Source organism: Pseudonaja textilis, chromosome 2, assembly GCF_049901715.1.
Source record: "Pseudonaja textilis isolate UNSWEBS1 chromosome 2, rPseTex1.2, whole genome shotgun sequence".
NCBI classification, from domain to species: Eukaryota; Metazoa; Chordata; class Lepidosauria; order Squamata; family Elapidae; genus Pseudonaja; species Pseudonaja textilis.
In genome coordinates, this window is record NC_141991.1 from 255,422,365 (window position 1) to 255,448,146 (window position 25,782).

A 25,782-nucleotide genomic window follows, 5' to 3' on the forward strand; every position below is an offset into this window, starting at 1 on the left:
CCAGGTTTAATCACAGCCCACTGTATTGTATTTTTGTTTGTTTTAGTTGAAGTAGAACAACCACACACACCCACACGGATTCTCAAACACTTGTTTCGTGAACGTCGGACGTGGTAACACTTGCAGTAACGGAGAAACAGAAAACGGGGGACATGCTTATATAGTTGACCGATGGTCCCAACGGACGGTCAAGTCTGGCCCGTCCATGCCAGCCCTCACTGGAGGACGGCTTCAGAGGGAGCGGCTGGCCAAAACTTTCTGCCTTTCATCTGAATGAGGGTTTCAGCTCAGCGTGGGAGGAAAGAGAGGTGGGTGGGGAATATATGTGCACCTAAAGCTGTAAGATTGATCAACTCCCAGGGGGAAAAAAAGGAGAAGAAATTGGAAAAGGCCAAGGGTGCCCCTATTTTGGGAGGGAGAGGGAGGGATCTGGGCTCTCTCATGGGTAGAGGCTACTTGCCAGCCAATGCAACCCACTGAATTGGGCTACTGGACCATACCAGACCTCTATGAAGCAGCCATGGGGGTGGGAGTTGAACCGTGGTTTCAACAGGGTCTTCGTGGCTGTTGCAAGGAGGGATCAGAGACCCTGCCCCCAACTACACTGGGGCTGGCCAGGACAAACCATTATTGCTACCTCCTGGTGTATAAAACCCAGGGAGATAAAAAGAAAAGGACAAAAGCGAAATGATGAAAGAAGGGGAGGATTTCAACAATGCGCAAGAAGGGAAAAGGCTCCCTTTCCGTCCCGCTCTTCCCTCGAGGCAAAAATAAGTTGAAGAGAAAGGAAGGATCCAGACTGGGCCAAAATTGAGCCAAGTTTTGACCATCTAGCAATCTGAAGAGGGTTCTGAGGAAGACGGAGGACTCTTTCAGAAGACTTGCAATGCTCCAGAAAGAGAAGCATTCCGGATGAGGATCTCCCTCTCTCTCAGGCATTCTGGAACCAGGGCTAGTCCAGAACTGACCCCCGATATACCATAAGCCTAATTTCCATGCCACAGAAACAGGATCTTCTGGTTAATAACACTGGATGTGAAGGGAAATTCATTGTTGAGTAGTGACACCCCTCTGTTGATGGTTGCAATTTCAGGATATTCTGATAGAAGGGGGAAAAAAAGGTGCCTTGGTTTGCTTAGAGAATCAACTCTGGGTTTGGTCCCATTGCCTGAATTTCAAGTCAAAGAACTGAACATTTGGCCATTTCTGGGTCAAGCAGGTTCAGCCACACTGGATCCCTGGCCCCTTCTTCCAGGGATCACTTAAAGCTCCGTGAACAACTGGTTCTCAGCCAGATAACATCAACAACAGGAGGTATATCTATATTTATATATACATATATATAAATACACACACACACACGTGCATAGCTCAAGAGAATAAGGCGCATAATTCGGGTGACGGATGGCAGTTCTGTATTATCACAGGACCAAAACTGGATGAGATTTTGAGAAATGTCTACAATCCATTTTGGAAAAAGGGAAGGCTGCAAAAAGACATTTTGGCTATTGGCGCTCCAGGCATGAAGACATACAGGAAGAACCAGTCACAAAAGGCAGCTAAAAGGCTAACTGTCCTACTACACAGCAGCTACTGCTTAATTATAATAGCATCTCTTCAAAACCACAAGCTCCGTTTGAACGAGGCGGCTCACTGGGCCATGGAAGGGATATAAACGTGCAAATTCCACAAGGGAGCTAACCAACCCAGCCTGCTAACTCAAAGAGGCTGGATTTAGCTCCAAACAGGTCTAGTCTGCGATGGGTGAGGTACGTGTGGACAATAATTACCAACCCCTTGTGGGCTTTGAGTTCTCTCTCTCTCTCTCTCGTGGGAGGAGGAGAATATGGCAGGAAAAGGAAAATGTCTCGCCCCTGCCAGTCATTGTAATGATTTGGAAGACCTAAAACAGACGAGGAAATTAGCTGAACTTGGGTGAACCAATTGTCCGCAAAGGAGCAGAGTTGGCTGATTTGTGGTGAGCGGAAAAAGGTTCGTTGTAGACCCAAGGAAAACACAACTGGAATTCCAAATTACTTTTGCAGGTGAGAAGCAAGACAGAGCTGTGGAAGATCCACACACAGGGATCCCAGGGAACAACGCCAGTCTGCCGGAAAGAACTTTCCAGAAGCCCAGCCAAAACACCAGTCGGCATGGGGGCTTTCCAACCGGTGAATGTAGATATTGCTCGGCCAATTTACCCGTTTTCCATCTGAGAAATTGAAGTGGGGAAGGAAGGAAGGAAGGTAAAAGAAGTGCCAGGAAGTATTTGTCTGGCTTAAATGGTAGTGCAAATGTACACTTTTAAGGGCTCAATCCAAAAAGTTCTGCTGTCGTTTCTCAGCTGCCCATCAATTTTGTGGGGGTCAAGAGGCCCGTTTGGAACAAAGCAGAGAAAGACCCAACGGAGGAGCTTGGTGACGGCGTCAGAAAAGGTGTCTCTACTCAAAGCATACAAAGAGGATGCAACGCCTCTTCCCAAAGGCGCCTGGCAAATGCCACCATGACGAGATACACGCCACCATGCAAATGGCATTGTTTGGGTCAACTGTGCGCCGACACCCAGGGCACGTGGGTGCCACTCCTTCCACAAAACACCCAGGGCTTTCTTTCTCTGCGTGGCTCCAAAATACTTCGGAGATCCGGTCTCCACGAGAGACCGAATCGTCACCTTGTGAGCAGCGTGAGATACCTATTTTCAGCAGGACATTCAGGTATTTGCGGAGAAGGGCGTGGATCCATCTTTGCTTCCTGTCACACGTGCGATGCACCGGACTGGGCAAGACCGGGAGCCACACCAGGTTCGCTAGCACACGAGGCGGGGAAGGGGGCGACCCATTCACCGGCTGGTGGGAGGGGAGGGGCGAGACTCACTGACTCGTGCTGCTGAAGTACGTGTTGGCCTCCAAGGCCAGAGCCTTGACGTAAACCCGGAGGGTGTAGAAGAGGGTGAGGAAGTCCTGAGTGCTGAAGATCGTGTCAGCGAGGGCAAAGGTCATGGTGGAGGGGATGAAGCCTCGGCCGTACTCGACCATCCACGTGCCAGCACTCCACTGAATGGAGGTGGCCTCTCCGGAACGGTGGACAATGGTGTCTCCTGCAGGAGGCAAACAGGCAGCAGTTGGAACCTCACCTTAAGGTTTCCCTTTCCCGCGCAGGCCTCCAGGTGAGGAATCTGCAACTCACCTGGGTAATAAATCTCGCTTTTAGTCGTTCCCTCTTTCCACTGCCGGAAGGTCCCTGAGATGACCGTGTCGTGAATGTCAGCCCAATAGCGACCTGCCACGGGAAGAAAGAACATCCAGACGCTAGTCCCAGTTACAGGCAAGGGGGCCGCATCAGCTGAGAAGAGTTTCCAAAATTTTCTGCTTTCTTTCTTGCAGTCACCGCCCGCCCCTAACGTTGTATAAGCCAGCGGTTGTCAACCTTGTGAACTTTTAAAGATTGCAAAGGTCAACCCATCTTAAAAGTTACCAAGGTTGAAAAACACTGCAATAGAAATTACAAGAAATTACCACAATCTACTACTTGATGAGAAAAATGTGGGTAAGACAGCTTCACCACCAGACGGATTTGTAACTGGCCGACCAACCGCACTCAACGTGTAGTCCTCAATGGAAATGCCTTTACACGGAGGGAAGTATGTGGTGGGGTGTCCCAGAGCTCTGTTTTAGGCCCCGGACTCTTCAAAATCTTCATCGATGATTTGGAGGAGGGGATAGATGTGGAACTCATCAAATCTGCAGGCGACACCAAGCTGGCAGGAATAGCCAACACTCCAGAAGATGGTCTTAAAATTCAGAAAGATCTCGACATAACTTGAACATTGGGCACTATCTAACAAAATGAAATTCAATGGTAAAAAAAGGAAGGTTCTACATTTAGGCAAAAAAAAACCCCAAATGCACAGGTACGGTGTAGGCGTACCTTGCTCAATAGTAGTAACTGTGAGATCTTGGAGCGCTGGTGGACAATTATTTAAACACGAGCCAGCCGTGTGCTGCAGCTGCCAAAAAACCCAAACTGGTCTAGAATTATAAATAAGCATTGGAAGAGTACGTGGGGTGCAACCCAAAAGAGCTTACTGTCCAGAAAGGAAAATTGCATTTTGCAGTTGGCCAATGGTCTTGCTCTAACGCTCAGGCTGGCATCCAAGTTCTAGCCATTTGTATTTAATTTTATAGAGAGGATGACCAGTTCAAAAATAACATCGTGTCAACAATACAGCTTAAATGTTTGAAGGGCACTGATGTGCAAACAGGCTTTGTCCTAGGAAGTTTATTCAGCTAGGGTGACTTTCTGGTTTCGTACCGGAGACCTTCACTTCGAACACAGGAAGACATTTCTGTATCCTGTATCCTAGACCAGTTGGGTTTAGTGGCAAAGGTACCAGGCTAGAAACCAGAAGACAGGGAGTTCAAATCCTGCCTTAGGCATGAAAGCCAAGGGTGACCTTGGGCCAGTCATTCCCTAAGCTCAGTCCACCTCATAAGGTTGTTGTACAAAAATAGGAGTAAAACTAGGATCAGATATGTTCACTGTTGAGTTATTTGTAAAAATAGTGAAGGGTGTGATACCAATCATATAATTACCTACTATCAATCTTAACACACAACTGATGCAAAATAAGCTGGGATTCCTGCTTCTCACAATATACTTGAGCAACATATGTTAATAATATACAATTACAGGTAATCCTCCACTTATGACCACAGTGGAGGTCCAACATATTTGTTGCTAAGTGAAACATTTATTAAGTGAATTTGCTGCATTTTAAGATGTTTCTTGCCACAGTTGTTAAAAGTGAATCACTACAGTTAATCAAACTCTGTTGTTAAGCGAATCCCGATTCTGCATTGCTTGTCAGAAGGTCGCAAAAGGGGATCACATGACTCCAGGGGTGCTTACAATGGTCGTTAAGTGTGAAAACTGGTCATTAGTCAATTTTTGCAGTGTACTGGAGGCTTTTTAAGAAGAGACTGGACAGCCACTTGTCTGAGATGGTATAGGTTCTCCTGCTTGAGCAGGGGGCTGGACTAGAAGACCTCCAAGGCCCCTTCCAGCTCTACTCTATCCTATAACTCTGAATGGTCACTAACTGAACCATTGTAAATCGAGGACTCAGTGTATTATACGGGCAAGAGAACCCCAAGTAGCTGATCCCGGGGTCCAGGTTTGCGTGGGGCTCACCCGAGTGGCCGCTGGTGTCGACAGCGGTGCCAAACAGCAGCACGTACTCCGAGAGGGAGGCGTGCAGGAGGCACATGGAGCCCATCCAGCCGCCGGCGTTGACGAACACCCAGCGCAGGTCCTCGTCTGGCAGCACGTGGCCCGGGTGCCTCCGCCGCAGCTCCACGATGATCTTGGCAAAGGCCAGCTCGTGGTCCAGGCCTGCAAAGGGGGCGAGGGGGGGAAAGGAGAGGCGCTTGAGAGGGGACGAGCCCCATGGGGGTTGGAGTCCGGCTGTATCCCCCTCCCCACTGAGCATCGTGGGCTTTGGAGATTACACACAACCCCTCCTCGGAGCCCCTCTGAGGCACCACGGGGACTGGAGCTCAGCCACACAACCTCCCCATCGCTACGCAGAGCACCATGGGGGATGGAGTCCACTTGCACCCGCTCCTCAGAGCCTCGCTGAGCACCATGGGGACTGGAGTCAAACTGAAACCCTTCCTCAGAGCCTCGCTGAGCACCATGGGGGCTGGAGTTCACCCCCTCCTCCTCCCCAGGGCCCTGCAGAGCACCATAGGGACTGGAGTCAAACTGAAATCCTTCCTCAGAGCCTTGCTGAGCACCATGGGGGCTGGAGTTCACCCTCCCCTCCCCAGGGCTTCGCAGAGCACCATGGGGACTGGAGTCAAACTGAAACCCTTCCTCAGAGCCTCGCTGAGCACCATGGGGACTGGAGTCAAACTCAGAGCCTCGCCCAGCACCACGGACATTGGAGTTCGCCCCTCCCCCGCACTGACCGGCGTGGTGCTTGGCCAGGCGCACGATCTCCTCAGGCTCGAACTCGAAGCGCCGCGAGGAGGCCCAGCCGCGCAACGCCTGAATCAGCAGCGCCGCCGCCGCCACCGCCAGGCCTAACCGCAGGCCCCGACCGGCCCAGGCCCAGCCCGGCCCGGGCAGCCACCGCATCTTCCCGCCTCTTCTTCCCGCCGAAGAAGCCGCCGCCGCTGCCGCCGCCGCTGAGGGGACGCGAGAGAAGGAGGGGGAGGGGCGGCCAAGGGCACGCCGCGCGCGCTGGCCAGCCCCGTCCAATCGCCGCCCTGACGTCTCCCGACGGAGCCAATGAGCGCGGGCGCCAACGGCGGTCGCCTCCGCCCCCGACTCCACGCGCTGCTCGCGTCATGCCAGGCCGCCAATCGCGCGCGAGGCCGAGGGCCTCGCGCTTCCTCCATCAATTTCCCCCGCCCACTCTCTCGAGGTCACGTGGCACCGGTCACATGATCGCGGGGAGGCGGAAGGCATGGAGGCGGCTGCCAAGTTCCAGCCCAGCGGTACCAACGCCGCTCCTCCCCCCGCCCCTCAGGGGAAATTCGAGGGCGGCGGGGGGGCGCTATCTAAATGGAGCAGGCGAGGGGAGGGCTTCCCATGAAAGGGAGCCTGTTGATAGGCGGAGGAGAGGAGGAGGGGGCGGAGACTGGGAAGGGGCGTGGCCGTCTTGCCTAGGGGAGAGGCGGAGCCTGTCCGGGAGGGGAGGGGCATTCTGGTGGGGAGGGCGGAGCGAGTGGATCTGGGTTTTCAGAGGCCTATTGCTGAGGAGTAGGCGGGGCTATCCTATTGGGGCGTGGCCTATGCCTGTAGAGGTGGGGTTAGTCCGAAGGGGTGGGGCCTTATTGGGCGCAGGGCTGTGCTGAAGGGGCGGGGCCTGTTGCTGGACAGGAGGGGCAGGGTTATTCTGGAGGGCGGGGCCTGTTGGGGAGGAGGGGCTATCCTGGAGGGAGGGGCCTATTGGTAGATAGGAGGAGCTAATCCAGAGGGTGGGGCCTTACTGGGTGCAGAGCTATACTGAAGGGTGTGGCCTGTTGCTGGACAGGAGGGGCAAGGTTATTCTGGAGGGGCGGGGCCTGTTGGGGAGGAGGGGCTATCCTGGAGGGAGGGGCCTTTTGATAGATAGGAGGAGCTAATCCAGAGGCGGGGCCTTACTGGGCGCAGGGCTATGCTGAAGGGGTGGGGTCTGTTGCTGGACAGGAGGGGCAAGATTATTCTGGAGGGTGGGGCCTGTTGGGGAGGAGGGGCTATCCTGAAGGGGAGGGGCCTTTTGGTAGATAGGAGGAGCTAATCCAGAGGGGCGGGGCCTTACTGGGTGCAGGGCTATCCTGAAGGGTCAGGGCTTATTCAGGACAGGAGGGGGCAAGGTTATTCTGGATGGGCGGGGCCTGTTGCTGGGGAGATGGGGCTATTCTGGAGGGGAGGGGCCTATTGGTAGAGAGGAGCATGTCCCCCCCCCCCCTGCAGGGCCCTTGATCACCTGGTGGGACCCCTTCCAGCCTCACCACCCGCATCTCTTCCCCAGAGCACCAGCACCTACGCTATAACCCTCTGCGGGAGGACTGGGTGCTGGTTTCTGCCCACCGCATGCGGCGCCCCTGGCAAGGGCAGTTGGAGAAGCCGCCCGAGGAGGACACCCCACGCCACGACCCGGCCAACCCCTTGTGTCCCGGGGCCACGCGGGCGAACGGCAAGGTGGGCAGCCTGGAGAACCGAGGGCAGGGCGGGGGAGGGTCTCTGCTCCCTCCTGACCCCAGCTTTGGATTTTGTGCCCGGAGTTTGCTTGCTCCTTTCTCCTTCGGGGGCTTCCTTCCTTGGAGGACCTAACCCTGGCATCTGGGTGGAAAGATTTAGGAGCTTCTATCTATATAAAAGCGAAATTCCACTCATGCATCATCACAAAATCTCCAGAACCGTCAAGCCTACAAACTTGAAATTTGGCCCCTATGTTCCTCTTGGCTTCTAGGGGCTCCCTAAGAAAGGATTTTTCGAAATGGCCATCAGAGCATTTAGAGTATTTCCTATATTATTATTATTATTAACACGCTCTGATGCTAAGGAGCTCCACTCCCCCTCCCCACCTGAAAAGAAATCTCTTCCAAATGCAAAACAGGAGCAGAGGAGAGGAGGTTCAGTTTCACAGCAGCTTTAGTACAGAACAGTTGAGCTAAGCCATGCCCAGACTCCTAGCTGTCTACTTTCTCACACAGCGATTCCTGTTTCAGTTTCCAAACAGCCCTCAACTCTCTCACACACTGACAGGATGCTAGCCAGAGGAAAACCGATGGAGGCCTGGTAGGCAGGGGCAGAATTTCCCCCTTATTTTCCTCCCCCCAACCCTGAAGTTTCATTGAAGCACGGTTTGAGCCGATTAATCAGGTAGATTTTTATCCTGTATTTATTATTTTATACATAACACTATTTATTATTTTAAAATAATAACGGAGGTGGTGAACATATCGAGTAGAATCGTGGGAATTATAAAACTGGAGGAGACCTTGATGGTCTTTTAGTCCAGCCCCATAGTTCAACCATCCTTTCCTCCTCCTATTAGTCCCATAATCACCACCCTGCGAGGTGGGCTGGATTTGCTGTCCTGCCTTAGCTGGGACTAGAACTCGCAGCCTCCTGGTTTGTATAAGCCAGCATTTGACCCACAACTGTATGGTGTTGATGGTGTCGGCATACATGGTAAGTGCTTGCCAGAGATGAGGCTGGAATCATAGAGACCCATGGTACCCTGCAAACGTCATAAATATCAGCCAGTTGCCAAGTGTCCAAATTTTTGTTCAAGTGGCCATGAGGATCCTGCAATGGTCGTAAGTATGAAAAATGGACATAAGTCACGTTCATAAGTGCTGTTGTAATGTTGAGGACGATCCTATTCAAAAAGGAGAAAAAAATAGTTGGTTTTAGGATTAATACCTCGATCTTTCTGTTTGCCTCATGCAGGTCAATCCCCACTACGAGAGCACATTCGTCTTTGACAATGATTTCCCTGCGTTGCAGCCAGATGCGCCGGAACCCGGTAAGAGTTCCTTTCGTCTTGACTAAGCCATGAATGTTGGCTTGGTGGTCCGAGGGCCCTGGGTTGTATGATCTCTCCCTGTCCTTCAGAAGTTACAGGGAAATTGTACTTGAAATGAGACTGAACAAAAAACTTCAAATTATTTGATTCATCACATTTATGTACCTTTTTACGTGTGTGTGAGAGAGAGAGAGAGGAGAGAGCAGATAGAAAGGGAAGAGAAAAGGGAGGAAGAGAGGAGAGAGATAAAAAGAGAGAAGAGAGTAAAGGAGAGTAGAGAGAGTACAGAAAAAGAGCGAGAACAGAAAGGAGGAGAGGAGAGAAAGAAAAGAGCGAGGAGAGAGCAGAGAGAAAGAAAGATGAGAGAAGAGAGAGAAGAGAAAGAGAGCGAGGAGAGAGCAGAGAGAAAGAGGAGGAGAGAAGAGAAAGAGGAGAGGAGAGAAAGGAGAAAAGAGAAAGAGTGAGGATAGAGGACAGAAAGAAAAAGAAAGAAGAGAAAGGAGAGAGAAGAGCGAAAGAGGAGAGGAGAGGAGAAAAGAGAGTGAGGAGAGCAGAGAGATAGAGAAAGGAGAGAGCAGAAAGAAAGGAGGGAGAGGAGAGAAGAGAGAGAGGAAAGAGAAGGAGAGAAGAGAGTAAAGTAGAGTAGAGAGAGTACAGAGAAAGAAAAGAGCGAGGAGAATAGAAAAAGGAGGAGAGGAGAGAAAGAAAAGAGCGAGGAGAGCAGAGAGAAAGAAAGATCAGAGAAGAGAGAGAAGAGAAAGAGAGCGAGGAGAGAGAAGAGCGAAAGAGGAGAAGAGAGGAGAAAAGAGTGAGGAGAGCAGATAGAGAAAGGAGAGAGCAGAAAGAAAGGAGCGAGGAGAGAAGAGAGAGAGGAAAGAGAAAGACAGGAGAGAAGAGAGTAAAGTAGAGTAGAGAGAGTACAGAGAAAGAAAAGAGCGAGGAGAACAGAAAAAGGAGGAGAGGAGAGAAAGAAAAGAGCGAGGAGAGCAGAGAAAGAAAGAAAGATCAGAGAAGAGAGAGAAGAGAAAGAGAGCGAGGAGAGAGAGAAGAGCGAAAGAGGAGAAGAGAGGAGAAAAGAGAGAGGAGGAGAACAGAGAGATAGAGAAAGGAGAGAGCAGAAAGAAAGGAGCGAGAGGAGAGAAGAGAGAGAGAGGAAAGAAAGGAGAGAAGAAAGAAAGGGAGAAAAGAGAAAGAGAGTGAGCAGAGAGAAAGAGAGAGAAGAGAGAGGAGCGATTCCTTGCGGATGGCTGGTCATTTTCATTCTTTTAGTGAGCCCTTGAGGCCACTTGGAGATTTGCCTGCAGGATCACCTGAGTAGTGCAAATGGGTGTGGAGCCTTCTTGGCTGCAGGACGTTTTTCTGCCCTGTGTCCCTACTGAAAATAGTCGCCGGCTGTGAGGGATGCGTCTGCGGTTGCCTGCATCTCAAACCGAAGCGCAAGCGGTTCCTGCAGTCTGCAGTTCCCCCGCCCTGGACATCCATTCCTACTCCCACACCTTCCAAGGGTGTCTGTCCCACAGCGTGTAGCTAAAAGAGATGTAGAGATTCTCCACCATCCGGGTCAGGATCGTCCCAACAGGGCTTTTTCCAAGAGGCCACCGGGCTTCCTTGTTTTTCCCCTGAAGACATTTCACTTCCCACCCAAGAAGCTTCTTCAGTTCTGACCTGGTGGTGGAAGATGGAAGGATTTATGCTCCTTACAGTCCTCTGGTCGTTAGCGCTCTCTCTGGGACTCCTTAGGGTTGACCTTTTGCCCTCTTAAGGCCACCTGAATCCTTTCTTGCTGATGAATTTTCTTCTCCCGCAGAGCCCGACGGACATCCCTTGCTTCGTTCTGCGTCAGCGCGAGGCGTGTGGTAAGTCTAGCCTCCTCCTTGATTCTCCTGAGCTAAGTCTCATTCACACACCCCCACACACACCCCCACACACCCCCACACACACACGGAGTGGGAGAGGATGTCAGCCCTGAAGCTGACCTGGCTGTGGCTGTACCTTTTTTAAAAAAAAAACAGTTTTATTAACTTTAACAACAAACAAAAACACATAAAACATAAAAACATCATCCTTTCCTTCATGAGTTTACAGACAGTGTGTCGGTTGGTTTGTCACTTTTTTGTGTGCATCCATTTCATAGTCTCCATTGTAGTTATATTACATAATAGCTCATATTATCAATCAACAATTATATAGCCTGATATCATTATTAAACAATCATTTGACTATGATTTTATTAATTCATACTTTAGCGAGATAACTATAGTTTACTTAATTTATTTTATAGCAAATCATAAGGTCATAGCAAGTCTATCTTAATACAATTTTATAAAGATAATATCATAGAAAAAAAGGAAATATGTATTCATTGTTCCTGAAGGTTCTAAATATTCTATTTTATTATCTAACCATTGATAGAAAAGGTCCCAAACTTCATAGAATTGTTTATCTTCTTGTTCTCCGATTTCAAATGTCAATCTACTCATTTCAGCACATTCCAATATGTGGCTGTAGCTTTTTTGTTATAGGGATTTCTTTTCACATCGCTTCAGGCTTGACAACAGCCTGGAGCTGCAGAGGGGCTAGTAGAGATAGCTGGGGTTTTGTAGCCGAAACCAAATAGTTCTCTTGTGAGCCAAGGACAATCCAGCTGCTTCCTGGCCAGAGGAGGAAGAGAAAAGTAACCAGACAACCAGACAAGCCCCCAGATTGGACTATGTGACTTGTTGAATAGAATAGAATAGAATAGAACACTGTTATCGTCATTGCATTCCACGAATACAGTGAAATTTGAAAGCTACTCCAGCACAGGGCCCCAAACACCACATCACAATCCCACTACAAGTATTTTAAAATTAAAATAATAATAATAATAATAATAATAATAATAATAATAATACCTAGTCTAAAACCTGTCTAAAACATTTAGTAAGTTAAATAGTTTAAAAATGCCACTATATACATAGGACTAAATCACAAATGCGCTGTTTGATTCAAGACAATTACTGCCTTGGAAAAGAAACTGTTTTCAAGTCTATTAGTCCTCATTTTAAGACACCTACAATGTTTCCCTGATGGTCACTGTTCGAAATATGAATGTCCAGGATGAGAACGGCCTGTGGAGATTTTTTTAGTGCTCTAGAGAGGAGTCTGGCCTTCGCAATCTCTCTTCACAAAGAAGAAAGAGAGCGACGGATGATTTTTTTGTGCTGTGTTTATAACTCTTCTGGAGCATCTTCTTATATCGTTTGGGAAATCAAGGCAACTTTCACTTTCACAATATTTCCGTGCTCTTTTTAGAGTTGCCAACAGAAAGGGAGGGGGGAGCAGTGCAGCAGCTTGTAAACCGAAACTGCATTCCATAAATGTTTTCAAAGATAGTCACTAGGTGAGTGAAGTTTCTGCCGTGCAAAGTTCTAACTGGAGAGCCTGATGGATGACTCTGGGCTATGGAGGTGTCCCTTTGGAGGATATGAATTATGACACCCCCAGGAGGTGGAGGGGAAAACCAGGGTCAAGGGTGACCATGAATGATGTGCCTCCGAGTCGGCTGCACCCAGGCAGTGCCGGACATGTTAACTCCCAATAAATCCTTTTGAAGTTTGGCTCGAGACTCATAATTTTAAATGGGAGCAACTGCCGGAATCCTGACAGCTCACTTAACGACTGTCTCACTTCACAATGGAAAATTTGGCCCCAATTGAGGTAGGAAGTCAGGATTACCTGTGTACATTTCAGAAAGGAGGGGAAAGCGATGATCGCAGATATGCATAACTGACACAATCATGAATATTCATAATGAGGAAGCCTCGAGTTACTTACTTCCCTTGCCCAGCTACCGTTCCTATCTTCAACAAAGAGTTTTCTTTGTAAAAAGAAATGCCAGTTGTGTGGCCGTTGCAGTTTGAGAAACCCCACTGAGAACCAAGGACTGCAAGGCTGACCCATTGGCACCGTTTCCTTCTGGGTTTCCGTCTTGCTGACGTGCTCCCAACCCTCCGAGAAGTTGTTTTCCTCTGGGGCGTCCTTAGTAATCTCCAGAGTAGGGTGGCCCCTTGGACGACTTGTGGACTTGAACTCCCTAAATTCCTGATCCAGCACCAAGGACCCTGCATTCCTCCTCCTCCTCCTCCTTGCAAACCCCCCTCCTTTTGTAGCACTGAGGATGTTCCCTAGTTGGGTCATGAAACGTCTGCAAGAAAAACACCAAGCTCAGAGAGCACCAAGGACACCACGGTTCATCTCCTCCTCCTCCTCCTCCTCCTCCTCCTCCTCCTCCTCCTCCTCCTCCTCTCTTCTAGCACTGAGGATGTTCCCTAGTTGGGTCATGAAACGTCTGCAAGAAAAACCCCAAGCGTGAACCTAACCAACAAAAGAACACTAGTATTAGAAGGCCACGATATGCAGAAAGGATGGCATGCCTTTCTGTGGGAATCTGGGAAACCCAGGCAATCATATTTCCATAGGCATCTTATCAGGGACTCTTTATTAACTAATTGGAAAAAAGTACGTAAAAAACTTTATCTAAAAATACCGATTTGGCTATCTCCAATGGAAGCGATAGTACACCCTAATAATCTGGATATAACCAAAATGATTAAGTATGAAAATTTATTAGACCCACAAGGAAAGTTGAAAACACGACAAGAACTACAAGAGCGAGGATTTATAATTGATCAGTGGGTGTACCTTCAAATTCATAGTAAATACAAACAAGACATTAAGGAATTTGGAATCTACAATAAATTACAGACTCTACACAAAATTCTACTAGGACCAAGTAAAAAAAATATTTCTAAATTTTACAAATATTTATTAGAAACAGAACTAGAACAAGAAATTGTCAAGGGAAATATGATTGCGTGGAGCAGAAACGTGGGTCGGAGCATTACCCTAGCAGAATGGGAAAAGATCTGGAACAGGAACATTAAGATCACGAAATCAGCAGCTTATAAAGAAAACTTATATAAAATGTTTTATAGATGGTACCTGCCCCCTTCGAGATTGGCGAAGATGCACCCCAACACGAGCCCCAAGTGTTGGAAATGTCAATACATAGAAGGTACCTTCTTCCACATGTGGTGGTCATGCAAGGAAACCCAGAAGTACTGGCAAAAAATTAGGCACTGGCTAGAGGAAATAACCATGGAACAAATTGAGTACAAACCAGAGTCCTTTCTTCTAGGAATTTTTGATAAACAAATATCCAAAAAATCGAAGTGTATTACAATCCATATCTTAACCGCGGCCAGACTGGCATTTGCCCAGTGCTGGAAACTACCCTCTATCCCCACTGAACTTATGGTTATTCAGAAAATTTTACAATGCGCCGAAATGGACAAACTAACCCAAGCATTAAAAAATAAAGAATCTTCAACCTATTATAGCAATTGGAATCCTTTGTACATTTGGCTTAATCAAAGATAGATCACCGCTAAGAAAACTAAGGCCGAGGCCTCCGAGGCAGAGATAAAGAAAAGCACTGCCGACGATAGTTTGGAAGAAGAAAAGACCTTACAGACAGTCACAAAAATATGGTTTTATTATAAGTGTTTTCTCTACTTTTGTTTTCCCCACTTTCCCCCCTTCCCCTCCCTTTCCCTCTTTCCTCTCTCAAGCTTTCCTCTCTTTCCCTCTTGGCCTATGCCAAGACCTGTTCGTCTTTTTGTTGTATATAATTTGTAGCTGTGTTGTTGTTTTTTAAAAAAAAGTAAAACTAATAAAGTTTATTTTAAAAAGAAAAAAGAAAAACCCCAAGCTCAGAGAGCACCAGGGACCCCACAGGAACCAAACATGCTGGTTGCTCCTTTTCTACTTCGCCCTTTGCCTCCTTTAGGATATGGGTCACCTGCTTAGATGGAGGTGGTATTTTCTGTTGTTGCCTGTCCGGATCATTCCAGAAGCCTCATTCGGTCCCTTCCTTCCTTCCTCTCTTCTCTCCAGCAAAGTCATGTGCTTCCATCCCTGGACTGACCTTACGCTGCCCCTGATGTCTCTTGCCGAGATCCGCAGGGTGATTGACAAGTGGGCAGAGATAGCGGTTGAGTTGGGTGCCTCTTACCCCTGGGTGCAGGTGAGTATCTCTGCAAGGAATCCTCTGCCTTGCCCAGTTTAAACCCTACATCGGTGTGGTCCTGTGGATTTCAACCTTAGCAACTTGCTGGCTGGCTGAGGAATTCTGGGAGTTGAAGTCCTCAGGTCTTAAAGTTGGCTGAGGAATTCTGGGAGTTGAAGTCCTCACAAGTCTTAAAGTTAGCCGAGGAATTCTGGGAGCTGAAGTCCTCAGGTCTTAAAGTTGGCTGAGGAATTCTGGGAGTTGAAGTCCTCAAGTCTTACAGTTGGCTGAGGAATTCTGGGAGTTGAAGTCCTCAGGTCTTAAAGTTGGCTGAGGAATTCTGGGAGTTGAAGTCCTCAGGTCTTAAAGTTGGCTGAGGAATTCTGGGAGCTGAAGTCCTCAGGTCTTAAAGTTGGCTGAGGATTTCTGGGCGTTGAATTCCTCAGGTCTTAAAGTTGGCTGAGGAATTCTGGGAGTTGAAGTCCTCAAGTCTTAAAGTTGGCTGAGGAATTCTGGGAGTTGAAGTCCTCAAGTCTTAAAGTTGGCTGAGGAATTCTGGGAGCTGAAGTCCTCAGGTCTTAAAGTTGGCTGAGGAATTCTGGGAGTTGAGGTCCTCAGGTCTTAAAGTTGGCTGAGGAATTCTGGGAGTTGAAGTCCTCAAGTCTTAAAGTTGGCTGAGGAATTCTGGGAGTTGAAGTCTTCAAGTCGTAAAGTTGGCTGAGGAATTCTGGGAGCTGAAGTCCTCAGGTCTTAAAGTTGGCTGAGGAATTCTGGGAGTTGAAGTCCTCAGGTCTTAAAGTTGGCTGAGGAATTCTGGGAGTTGAAGTCCTCAGGTCTTAAAGTTGGCTGAGGAATTCTGGGAGTTGAAGTCCTGAAGTCTTAAAGTGGCCAAGGTTGGAATCCCTGGAGCAAACCTGTTGTTTTAGTTTGTTGGTTTGTCTCCATGTTTGTTTTGCTTTCCAGATCTTTGAGAACAAGGGAGCCATGATGGGCTGTTCGAATTCCCACCCTCATTGTCAGGTAAGCAGATTCTTTCCTTGAATTTAGCCACAGAGCTTAAATTGCCCCAGGTCTGATGATCAGAAGGAGATATATATATATATATATATTTATAAAAATAATTTCATTCCAGCCTCTCTGGTTTGCCAAATTTGAAGCTATTAAACTGTCCAGAATGGAAGGGCAGGACATCAATTATTCCTGGGGTTGATTATTCAGAGCGTTTTTGTTCAATTCCACATGTTTGCGGGTTTGATGGAAATGCTTGTCTGGGGGAGGCCTTTGATCCAGAGACTTCAAAGGAGATTTCCCCCCCCCCCCTTTTTGAAGCCTGACAGGTGAGGTCAGTTGAGGAGGCGGGGGGGGGGGTAGAGCAGGTGGGACCTCTTGCTGAAGTGGGTGGGCAGGTAGCCAAGGATTCGTTTCCAAGCGATTCTGCTCTTTGCAAGGGGCAGAAACCGAATATCGGTGTAAGGAAGTTTTCCTTGAGGCAAATCGTCTTTTTATTTGCGGTTGGTCCTCGGCTTACGACCGCAAACAAGCCCAGCATTTCTGTCGCTAAGCGAGACACAGAATTGAAGTCCTTAAGTCTTAATATTGTCTGAGGAACTCTGGGAATTGAAGTCCTCAATGTTGGCTGAGGAATTCTGGGAGTTGAACTCTTCAAGTTGCCTGAGGAATTCTGGGAGTCAGAGTCCTCAAGTCTTCAAGTTGGCTGAGGAATTCTGGGAGTTGAAATCCTTCAGTCTTAACGTTGGCTGAGGAATTCTGGGAATTGAAGTCCTCAACGTTGGCTGAGGAATTCTTGGAGTTGAACTCTTCAAGTTGCCTGAGGAATTCTGGGAGTTGAACTCTTCAAGTTGCCTGAGGAATTCTGGGAGTCAGAGTCCTCAAGTCTTAAAGTTGGCTGAGGAATTCTGGGAGTTGAAATCCTTCAGTCTTAACGCTGATTGGCTGAGGAATTCTGGGAATTGAAGTCCTCAACGTTGGCTGAGGAATTCTTGGAGTTGAACTCTTCAAGTTGCCTGAGGAATTCTGGGGGTTGAACTCTTCAAGTTGCCTGAGGAATTCTGGGAGTCAGAGTCCTCAAGTCTTCAAGTTGGCTGAGGAATTCTGGGAGTTGAAGTTCTCAACATTGCCTGAGGAATTCTGGGAGCTGAAGTCCACAAGACTTAACGTTGCCTGAGGAGTTATGAGAATCGAAGTCCTCAAGTCTTAACGTTGCCAAGGTTGGTTGCCAACATTTTCACCCTTGCTGGAAGCTCAAGGAAAGCCTCCGGAGCCCGGGGAGGGCAAAATCGCCCCCCCACCCAAACTGTGCTGCAGGAGGCCAACTAGGCCACACCCACCACGCCCACGCCCACCCAGCAACCGGGTAGGAAACCCCGTTGCTAACATTTTTTGAAGCCCACCCCTGTGCTAGATCCGTAAGGAGGTAGGATTGGGGTCTGATGGCCGCCTGAATTCTCCTTTCACTAGTAATTCAGTGACGATTCCGTTGAGTGGCTAAGAGCCCTGCTAACTTTTTCGAAGCCCAGCCCTGCCTTCCTTGAACGATTCCATCCCGCCGTTCCTTTGAGATGAGGGCAGCTCTTGCCCCGCGGCCAGTTTGCAAGGTTGTGTTGTCCTGGGGTGAGTGGTTACCATAGACGCCACTCGTAGGCCTTACGGAGAGTGTTGTGGCTGAGCCACAGGGTGGCAGTGTGTACCTGCACATGGCCTGCTTTTATTTAGCTAGGAGGCACAAGCACGGAGCTTCCCGGTGCAGAGTGCGTTGGGTGTGTTTCGTCTGTTTAGAAATGGTAAAACATTGACTCCTAGGACTGGAAGGGACGTTGATATCACTGTATATCGTTCGGAATATAGCTGGAAGGGACCTTGGAGGTCTTCTAGTCCAACCCCCCCGCCGTGCTCAAGCAGGATACCTTATACCAGGGGTCTTTAAACTTGACAGCTTTAAGACTTGTGGACTTCAACTCCCAGAATTTCTCCTCCAGTCATGTTAGACAAATGGCTGTCCGGTCTCTTCTTAAAGATCTCCAGTGGGGGAGAACCCACGTAGCAATAGCAGTTTGACTTATATGCCACTTTCCAGCCCTCTCTAAGCGGTTTACAGAGTCAGCCTATTTGCCCCCAACAATCTGGCTACCCACCTTGGAACAATGGAAGGCCGAGACAACTTTTAGTAAGAACGAAGGAAGGAAAGGAAGGAAGGAAGGAAGAGGAGAGGAGAGGAGAGGAGAGGAGAGGAGAGAGGAGAGGAGAGGAGAGGAGAGAATAGAATAGAATAGAATAGAATAGAATAGAATAGAATAGAATAGAATAGAATAGAAGAGTTGGAAGGGACCTTGGAGGTCTTCTAGTCCAGTCCCCTGCTTGGAAAGGGAAGGGAAGGGAAGGAAAGGAAAGGAGGAAAGGAAAGGAAAAGGAAAAGAAAAGAAAGGAAAGGAAAGGAAAGGAAAGGAAAGGAAAGGAGGAATAGAAATTCAACCAGTGAAGTAGGAAGGCAAGAAAGAGAGAGGAGGGAGGGAGGGAAAGAGTGAGAAAAGAGAAAGAAAAGAGAAAAGAATGAAATAGCAAGAGCCCTTAGACTTATATACCGCTTCACGGTGCTTTTCCAGCCCTCTCTAAGCGGTTTACAGAGTCTGCCTCTGGCCCCCCAACAATCCGGGTCCTCATTTGACCCACCTGGGAAGGAGGGAAGGCTGAGTCAACCTTTAGAAGGAAGGAAGGAAGGAAGGAAGGAAGGAAGGAAGGAAGGAAGGAAGGAAGGAAGGAAGGAAGGAAGGAAGGAAGGCTGAGTCAACCTGGAGCCTGGTGAGATTCGAACTGCCAAATTTCAGGGACCGTTCCATCAGCAGAAAGCCGAGTCACAGAATAACAGAGTGGAGAGGGGCCTTGGAGGCCTTCTAGTCGAACCCCCCCGCTCAAGCAGAAGATCCTCCTCTACCATTCCAGACAAGGGGCTGTCCAGTCTCTTCTTGGAAGCCTCCAGCGATGGAGCCCCCCACAACCTCTGCAGGCAAAGTCTTTCCCTCGGCTCATTGTCCTTCCCCGTTGCTTCCAGGTTTCCAAGTCCAGGTTGCTTCCCGTCCTGCCTTCAGGGGCCTTGGAGGAATAGATGGACCCTCTTTTTCTTCTTCATGGCAGCCCCTCAAATATCGGAAGGCCGCTCTGCTGTCTCTCCTGGCTCTTCTCTTTGTTAGATAGACCTGGTTCTCCTCCCGGCATCCTAACTCTCTTTCCCCTCCGTTGCAGATCTGGGCTAGTGACTTCCTGCCCAACGAAGCCTCCCTGGAGGACCAATCCCAACGGAAGTACCACCGAGACAAATCCGTCCCCATGTTGCTGGACTATGCCCGGCTGGAGGCCGAGCGGAAGGTGGGGACCGCTGGCCCGTTAGGGAAGATGGGGGGACGGTCTCCGTTTGGGGATGCCGGCTTTGAGGCTGACCCGGTGTGTGTGTGTGTGTGTGAGCCTTGCAGGAACGGGTCGTGGTGGAAAATGCGGACTGGCTAGTGGTGGTGCCCTACTGGGCAGTGTGGCCCTTCCAGACCCTCTTGCTTCCTCGGAGACACGTCTGCCGGCTGGAGGAGCTCCGGGAGAGCGAGAGAGACAGTAAGGGGGTCCCGTTTGGGGATGATGGAGAGAGGAGGGCCTTGGGAGCAGGGGGAGGAGGAGGAGGAGAAAAAGGAGGAAGAGGAGAAGTTGGAGGAGTGGGAGGAAGAGGAGAAGGAGTAGGAGAGAAAGGAGGAAGAAGAAAAATTGGAGGAGAAGGAAGAAGAGAAGGAAGAGGAGAAGAAAAAGGAAGAGGAGAAAAAGGAGGAGGAGAAGTTGGAGGAGGGGAGGAAGAGGAGAAGGAGTAGGAGAGAAAGGAAGAAGAGAAGGAGAAGTTAGAGGAGGAGAAAAAGGTGGAGGAGGAAAAAGAGGAGGAGGAGGAGGAGAAAAAGGAGGAGGAGGAAGAGGGGAGGAGAAAAAGGAGGAAGAAGAGGAGGAAAAGTTGGAGGAGGAGGACAAAAAGGAGGAAGAGGAGGAGAAGGAAGAGGAGGAGGAGGAAAAGGAGGAAGAGGAGGAAGAGGACATCTGAGCTGGGTTATTCTCCTGCAACCACCCTCGCACCAACACTGAGAGGGCAAGCTGCTATAAACCGAGGGCCTTCCCTCCTAGCACTGATGATGTTACCATGTTGGTCATGAAATGTCTGCAGGAAAACAACCAAAGGAGCCCCAAGGACCCCACAGTCCTCCTCCTCCTCCTCCTCCTCCTCCTCCTCCTCCTCCTCCTCCTCCTCTTCTCCACCTTCCCTCCGACTGATGATGTTACCTAGTTGGGTCCTGAAAGCCAAGAGCCAAGCTCAGAGACCGTCAACCCCGCCCTCCTCCTCTTCGCTTCACCCCCCCACCCCCTTCAGTGAGTTGCAGATGGGGGAGTTTTGGGGGGGGGGGCTCCAGCCCAGCTGTGGGTGGGGCTGGGGGATGGCTTGGGGGTGCCCTCTGACTCCTTTGAGCCTCCTTTTTTTTGGCAGGCCTGGCATCCATCCTGAAGAGGCTTCTCACCCGATACGACAATCTCTTCCAGGTTTCCTTCCCTTACTCGATGGGTTGGCATGGTGAGCTTTGGGGGCTTTTTTTGGGGGAGGGCAAGAAGGCCTGGGCCTGGGGGAGACAGGAAGCAGCTGTCTTGGGGAGACCCCTTCCTGGGGTTGGAAGGCTCTTTCTTTCTTTCTTTCTTTCTTTCTTTCTTTCTTTCTTTCTTTCTTTCTTTCTTTCTTTCTCTTTCTCTCTTTCTCTCTTTCTTTCTCTCTCTCTTTCCCTCCCAACTTATTCCTCCCTCCCTGCCTTCCCTCTCCTTCTTTTGTCCCTCCCTCCCTCCCACCCTCCTTTCCTCTCCTTTCGTTCGTTCGTTCGTTCCTTCTTCCCTGTCTCCCTCCCTCTGTTTTCCTTCCTTCTCTCTTTCCTTCCTTCCTCTCCTCTCCTTCCTTCCTTCTCACCTTTTCTCCCTCCCTTTCCCCATCTCCTTCCTTTCTCCTTCCATGCCTCCCTCCCTCTTTTTCCTTCCTTCTCTCCTTTCCTCCTCCTCTCCCTCTCCTTCCTTCCTTCCTCCCTTCTTTCCTCCCTCCCTCTTTCATTCCTTCTCTCCTTTCCTCCTCCTCTCCCTCTCCTTCCTTCCTTCCTCCCTTCTTTCCTCCCTCTCTTTCATTCCTTCCTTCTCTCCTCCTCCTCCTCCTCCTCCCCTCTCCTTCCTCGCTCCCTCCCTTCTTTCCTCCCTCCCTCTCTTTCATTCCTTCTCTCCTTTCCTCCTCCTCCTCCCTCTCCTTCCTTCCTTCCTCCCTTCTTTCTTTCCTCCCTCCCGCTCTTTCATTCCTTCCTTCTCTCCTCCTCCTCCCCTCCTTCCTCCCTCCCTCCCTTCTTTCCTCCCTCCCTCTCTTTCATTCCTTCCTTCTCTCCTTTCCTCCTCCTCTCCCTCTCCTTCCTTCCTTCCTCCCTTCTTTCCTCCCTCTCTTTCATTCCTTCCTTCTCTCCTTTCCTCCTGCCCTTTCATCTCTCCTTTCCTTTCCTTTCCTTTCCTTTCCTTTCCTTTCCTTTCCTTTCCTTTCCTTTCCTTTCCTTTCCTTTCCTTTCCTTTCCTTTCCTTTCCTTTCCTTTCCTTTTCCTTTTCCTTTTCCTTCTTCCTTCCTTCTTCTTCCCTTCCCTTCCCTCCCCTATCCTACCCTTCCCTTCCCATCCATGGCCATGAGTCTCATCTCAGGGCTCAGAGCAACTGTGAGTGGCCTACAACAATTAAAAACAGGCCAAAGTGACAAAGAATTAAGGACAGACTAAAAGACTGTTTTGGGGCAGCGGGGGGGCGGGTGGGGTGGGGGGAGCAGTGGTGGTGCCTTCTCTGTTGATCTGCCAGCCACCTCCAGCCTCCGTCTTCATTGGGGCCTGTGCCAGCCAACGCACCCAGGTTTTGGGGCCCTTCCTGAAGGCCCAGAAGACGGCGGGTGCCAGGCTGCTCCAAAGAGCGGGAGCCACAGCAGAGGAAGCCCTTCTTTCTCCTGGGCCCCACCCGCAGGAATTCCATAATGTCCGGGGTCCGACGGATGCCCTCATGAAGTCACGAGCCCCGAGCCCGGTTACAAAAGAAATCCAATTATTTATTAGGAGCAACGTGTCGGCAGGACTTTTCCCAAGGGCAGCCGGCTCTGCCCCACGTAGTTTACTGCCCACCTATGACCCTGTTTCCCCCCCCCCCCCCCCCCAGGGCGTGTCATAAATCACATTCTCCAACCGAAGCACTTTCCCGGGCTGTAGAAAAAGGCCTTTTATATCTGGAGAAAGGTATGCATTGAATGGAATGGAATGGAATGGAATGGAATGAAGAATAGAATAGAATGGAATGGAATGAATCAGGAATAGAATAGAATCAGAATAGAATAGAATCAGAATAGAGGAATAGAATAGAATAGAATAGAATGGAGAATATGGAATAGAATAGAATAGAATAGAATAGAATAGAATAGAATAGAATCAGAATAGAATAGAATAGAATAGAATCAGAATAGAATGAATAGAATAGAATGAGAATGGAATGGAATGGAATGAATGAATAGAATAGAATAGAATAGAATGAATAGAATAGAATAGAATAGAATAGAATCAGGAATAGAATAGAATAGAATAGAATAGAATAGAATAGAATCAGGAATAGAATCAGGAATAGAATCAGGAATAGAATAGAATAGAATAGAATAGAATAGAATAGAAGAATAGGAATCAGGAGAATAGAATCAGGAATAGAATCAGGAAAGAATAGAATAGAATAGAATGAATCAGAATAGAATAGAATCAGAATAGAATCAGGAATAGAATAGAATAGAATAGAATCAGATAAATGAATAGAATAGAATCGAATAGAATGGAATGAATGGAGAATGAATAGAATAGAATAGAATAGAATAGAATCAGAATAGAATCAGAATAGAAGAATAAGAATAGAATAGAATAGAATAGAATAGAATAGAATAGAATAGAATAGAACAGAACTTTATTATGGTCTTAGACCAGCAATAGACATCACTATTTACAATATATATTAAAAAGTACCGACACATTATAATACATTAATAGTGGATTAAAACATTCCTGTTAAAACAATACATGTTCTGAAACAGTTAGCAGCACTCCCTGGCTTATATGAGTGGAGAGCCAATAGGTGTGTGTGTAAATATCGTTTTCCAAAGATTCTTCTATCTCCAAAAATTGGCACAAATTGACAGCTACAATTCTGTAACCAGCCTGAAGGTATGCGTGGAATTGGCTTCTGGTCACAGCAACCGAGCTTCTCCATCAGTTCTCCCCCCAATCCTGCCTATGGCAACTCAAGAGCAGCCCAGGAATGCTTTACGAGGTGACCCCTTAGCTAATGAGGTTTTATAGCAGGCAACTTCCAGAGATTTTAAAATGTCGTCCACTTTTCCCCCCGACCGAGAACCATGGGTTAAAAATGAACCTATGAAAGCGGCTTTGCATATTGGCTCTTTGAAGGAAGGGTCTCCAACTATGGCCGCTTTAAGACTTGCGGACTTCAACTCCCAGAATGCCTCAGCCAGCCGTCATGCTGCCTGGGGAATCCTGGGAGTTGAAGTCCGCAGGTCGTAAAGGGGCCTTAGCTTCCCTGCCCCACCTCCTCTGCCTTGGATGTTGGGTTTATGGAATCTCTTTTCGCCCTGGCTGCACCCCAGGGAGAAAATCCTGCCACAGCCAGCACCCAACCCACCTCCCTTGTACTAAAAATCTGATTTTTCTGCTCCCTTCGCCGCCTTTTCCCCACAGGAGCTCCGACGGGGCCGTACCTGGAGGCCGACTGCAGGCACTGGCAGCTCCACGCCCATTATTACCCTCCTCTCCTCCGTTCCGCCACCATCCGTAAATTTATGGTGGGCTACGAGATGCTGGCTCAGGCCCAGAGGGACCTGACCCCAGAGCAGGTGAGGGGGAGCTAGAAGATGGACTGGAAGTACTGGAAGGGGCTGGAGCCCACCTGCCTTTGAAAGAGGTTTTAAATAAAGCAGAATATTTGTAGCTCAGGGTTGAAACGAGGGGACCTGGGTGCTCTTGTGAGCTTGCTTGGTTTTCTTGCAGACGTTTCGTGACCCGACTAGGGAACATCCTCAGTGCTAGAAGGGAGCAGGGTTGGAGGAGGAGGAGGAGGAGGAGGAGCAGGAATGCAGGGTCCTTGGTGCTGGCTCAGGAATTTAGGGAGTTCAAGTCCACAAGTCGTCCAAGAGGCCACCCTGCTCTGGAGATTACTAAGGACTCATAGGTGCTAGAGGGGAATGGGGATTGTGGAGAGGAGGAGGAGGAGGAGGAGGAGGAGGAGGAGGAGGAGGAGGAGATGAACCGTGGTGTCCTTGATGCTCTCTAAGCTTGGTGTTTTTCTTGCAGACGTTTCATGACCCAGCTAGGGAACATCATCAGTGCTAGAAGGAAGAGGAGGAGGACTGTGGGGTCTTTGGTGCTCTCTGAGCATGGTGTTTTTCTTGCAGACGTTTCATGACCCAACTAGGGAACATCCTCAGTGCTACAAAAGAAGCGGGGTTAGCAAGGAGGAGGAGGAGGAGGAGGAGGACTGTAGGATCCTTGATGCTGTCTGGGCTTGGGGGTTTTCTTGCAGACATTTCGTGACCCAACTAGGTAACACTATCAGTGCTAGAAGGAATGGGGTTTGCAGGGGGGAGGAGGAGGAGGACTTGGGGGCTTCAACTCCCAGAATCCCTCAATTCCACGCTGGCTGGAGGATTCTGGGAGTTGAAGTCCACAAGTCTTAAAGTTGCCAAGTTTGAAGTCCCCCTATAATAGAAGGTGGAAATAATTGAAGGAGCCCGGAAAGGAAAGGAAAACTTCCCGAGTCTTGTTCCCTTTTTGGGGGGGTAGGGCAGCATTCAGCCAAGACCCTCTCATCCTGGAAAGACCCCCCTCATCCACCTCTTTCCTTCTCCTCCCTCCGTGCTGCTCTCTCCTCACAGGCCGCTGAACGCTTGAGGAATCTTCCTGAGCACCATTACAAGCTGGGCACCAAGGACGCACCGGAGGGCAGATGATGGCTCCACCTGCCCTCTTTGGCGTGGGGGCAGTTGGGACAATCCTTAGAAGATGACCAAGAGAGCCTGAAGAACAATCCCAGCTGGAGAGTGTGGGGGGGACAGCTGAGAACTTCCCCCAGGAATTGCCTGACCTCAGGCCGAATGCCAGTCCGGCTGCCTCACTCCACTAAGGTGGCGATGCTGACGACCAGTTAAGCCAGGACCTCTTCCCTTCTCGGAAGTCCTCTGCGGAACTGGAGGCTCCCTGTCCTGCGTGCCCACAAGAGGCGAGACCCATCAGGGAGAAGTGGGGTGGGGGGGATGACCCCTCTCCTCAACATCAAATCTATACCACTTCTGATGATGGATGGGTGAGGATTCCAGCAATCGCCCTAATTAAATCATGATTCTCGAGCCAAACTTCAAAAAACTTCAAAGGATCCACTAGAGGCGACTTACTGGCCCTGCCCTGTATGAAGCCAACTCTGGCATATGTCATTTGCAGTCCCCTGTGACCCTGTTTCCCCCCTCCCCCCGGGTGTGTCATAAATCAGATTCTCCAATTGAGCACGTTCACAGGCTGGGTGTCCTCATTCACATTCTCCTATTAAATATATTCGCGGGCAAAAGCTCTAGTATTGTGAG

The 25,782-nt window shown here is 49.2% G+C and overlaps 2 protein-coding genes and 1 long non-coding RNA gene across 4 annotated transcripts in view; 2 read left to right on the forward strand and 1 right to left on the reverse strand.

Moving 5' to 3' along the window:
* On the reverse strand, positions 1-6,417 carry SIGMAR1 (sigma non-opioid intracellular receptor 1). The gene is made up of 4 exons (XM_026723602.2): positions 5,970-6,417; positions 5,191-5,391; positions 3,187-3,279; positions 1-3,097 (listed from the first exon to the last, which is right to left on the reverse strand). The coding sequence occupies exons 1-4, from the start codon at positions 6,136-6,138 to the stop codon at positions 2,871-2,873; spliced, it is 690 nt and encodes a 229-aa protein (XP_026579387.1). The 5' UTR covers positions 6,139-6,417; the 3' UTR covers positions 1-2,870.
* Positions 1-25,782, forward strand: part of LOC148127466 (uncharacterized) — a 215,509-nt gene that overhangs the window by 187,668 nt on the left and 2,059 nt on the right. The window lies entirely within an intron of this gene.
* On the forward strand, positions 6,304-25,766 carry GALT (galactose-1-phosphate uridylyltransferase). Of its 2 annotated transcripts, XM_087927592.1 has the most exons (11): positions 6,304-6,500; positions 7,520-7,689; positions 8,947-9,022; positions 10,830-10,878; positions 14,960-15,089; positions 16,035-16,091; positions 19,329-19,451; positions 19,556-19,688; positions 20,596-20,679; positions 23,888-24,042; positions 25,081-25,766. In XM_087927592.1, the coding sequence occupies exons 1-11, from the start codon at positions 6,470-6,472 to the stop codon at positions 25,153-25,155; spliced, it is 1,083 nt and encodes a 360-aa protein (XP_087783718.1). In that variant the 5' UTR covers positions 6,304-6,469; the 3' UTR covers positions 25,156-25,766. The 2 variants fall into 2 exon arrangements, with proteins under 2 accessions (XP_087783718.1, XP_087783719.1); XM_087927593.1 differs by lacking the exon at positions 7,520-7,689 and having other exon boundaries at positions 6,422-6,500.

Coding starts and splice junctions, on each gene's coding strand:
- SIGMAR1 (XM_026723602.2), bottom strand. CDS start 6,138: ATGCGGTGGCTGCCCGGGCCGGGCTGGGCCTGGGCCGGTCGGGGCCTG. Junction 5,392..5,969: donor CCTGGCCAAGCACCACGCCG/GTCAGTGCGGGG, acceptor CCCCCTTTGCAG/GCCTGGACCACGAGCTGGCC. Junction 3,280..5,190: donor CGACACCAGCGGCCACTCGG/GTGAGCCCCACG, acceptor TTCCCGTGGCAG/GTCGCTATTGGGCTGACATT.
- GALT (XM_087927592.1), top strand. CDS start 6,470: ATGGAGGCGGCTGCCAAGTTCCAGCCCAGCG. Junction 16,092..19,328: donor ATTCCCACCCTCATTGTCAG/GTAAGCAGATTC, acceptor CCTCCGTTGCAG/ATCTGGGCTAGTGACTTCCT. Junction 19,452..19,555: donor GGCTGGAGGCCGAGCGGAAG/GTGGGGACCGCT, acceptor TGAGCCTTGCAG/GAACGGGTCGTGGTGGAAAA.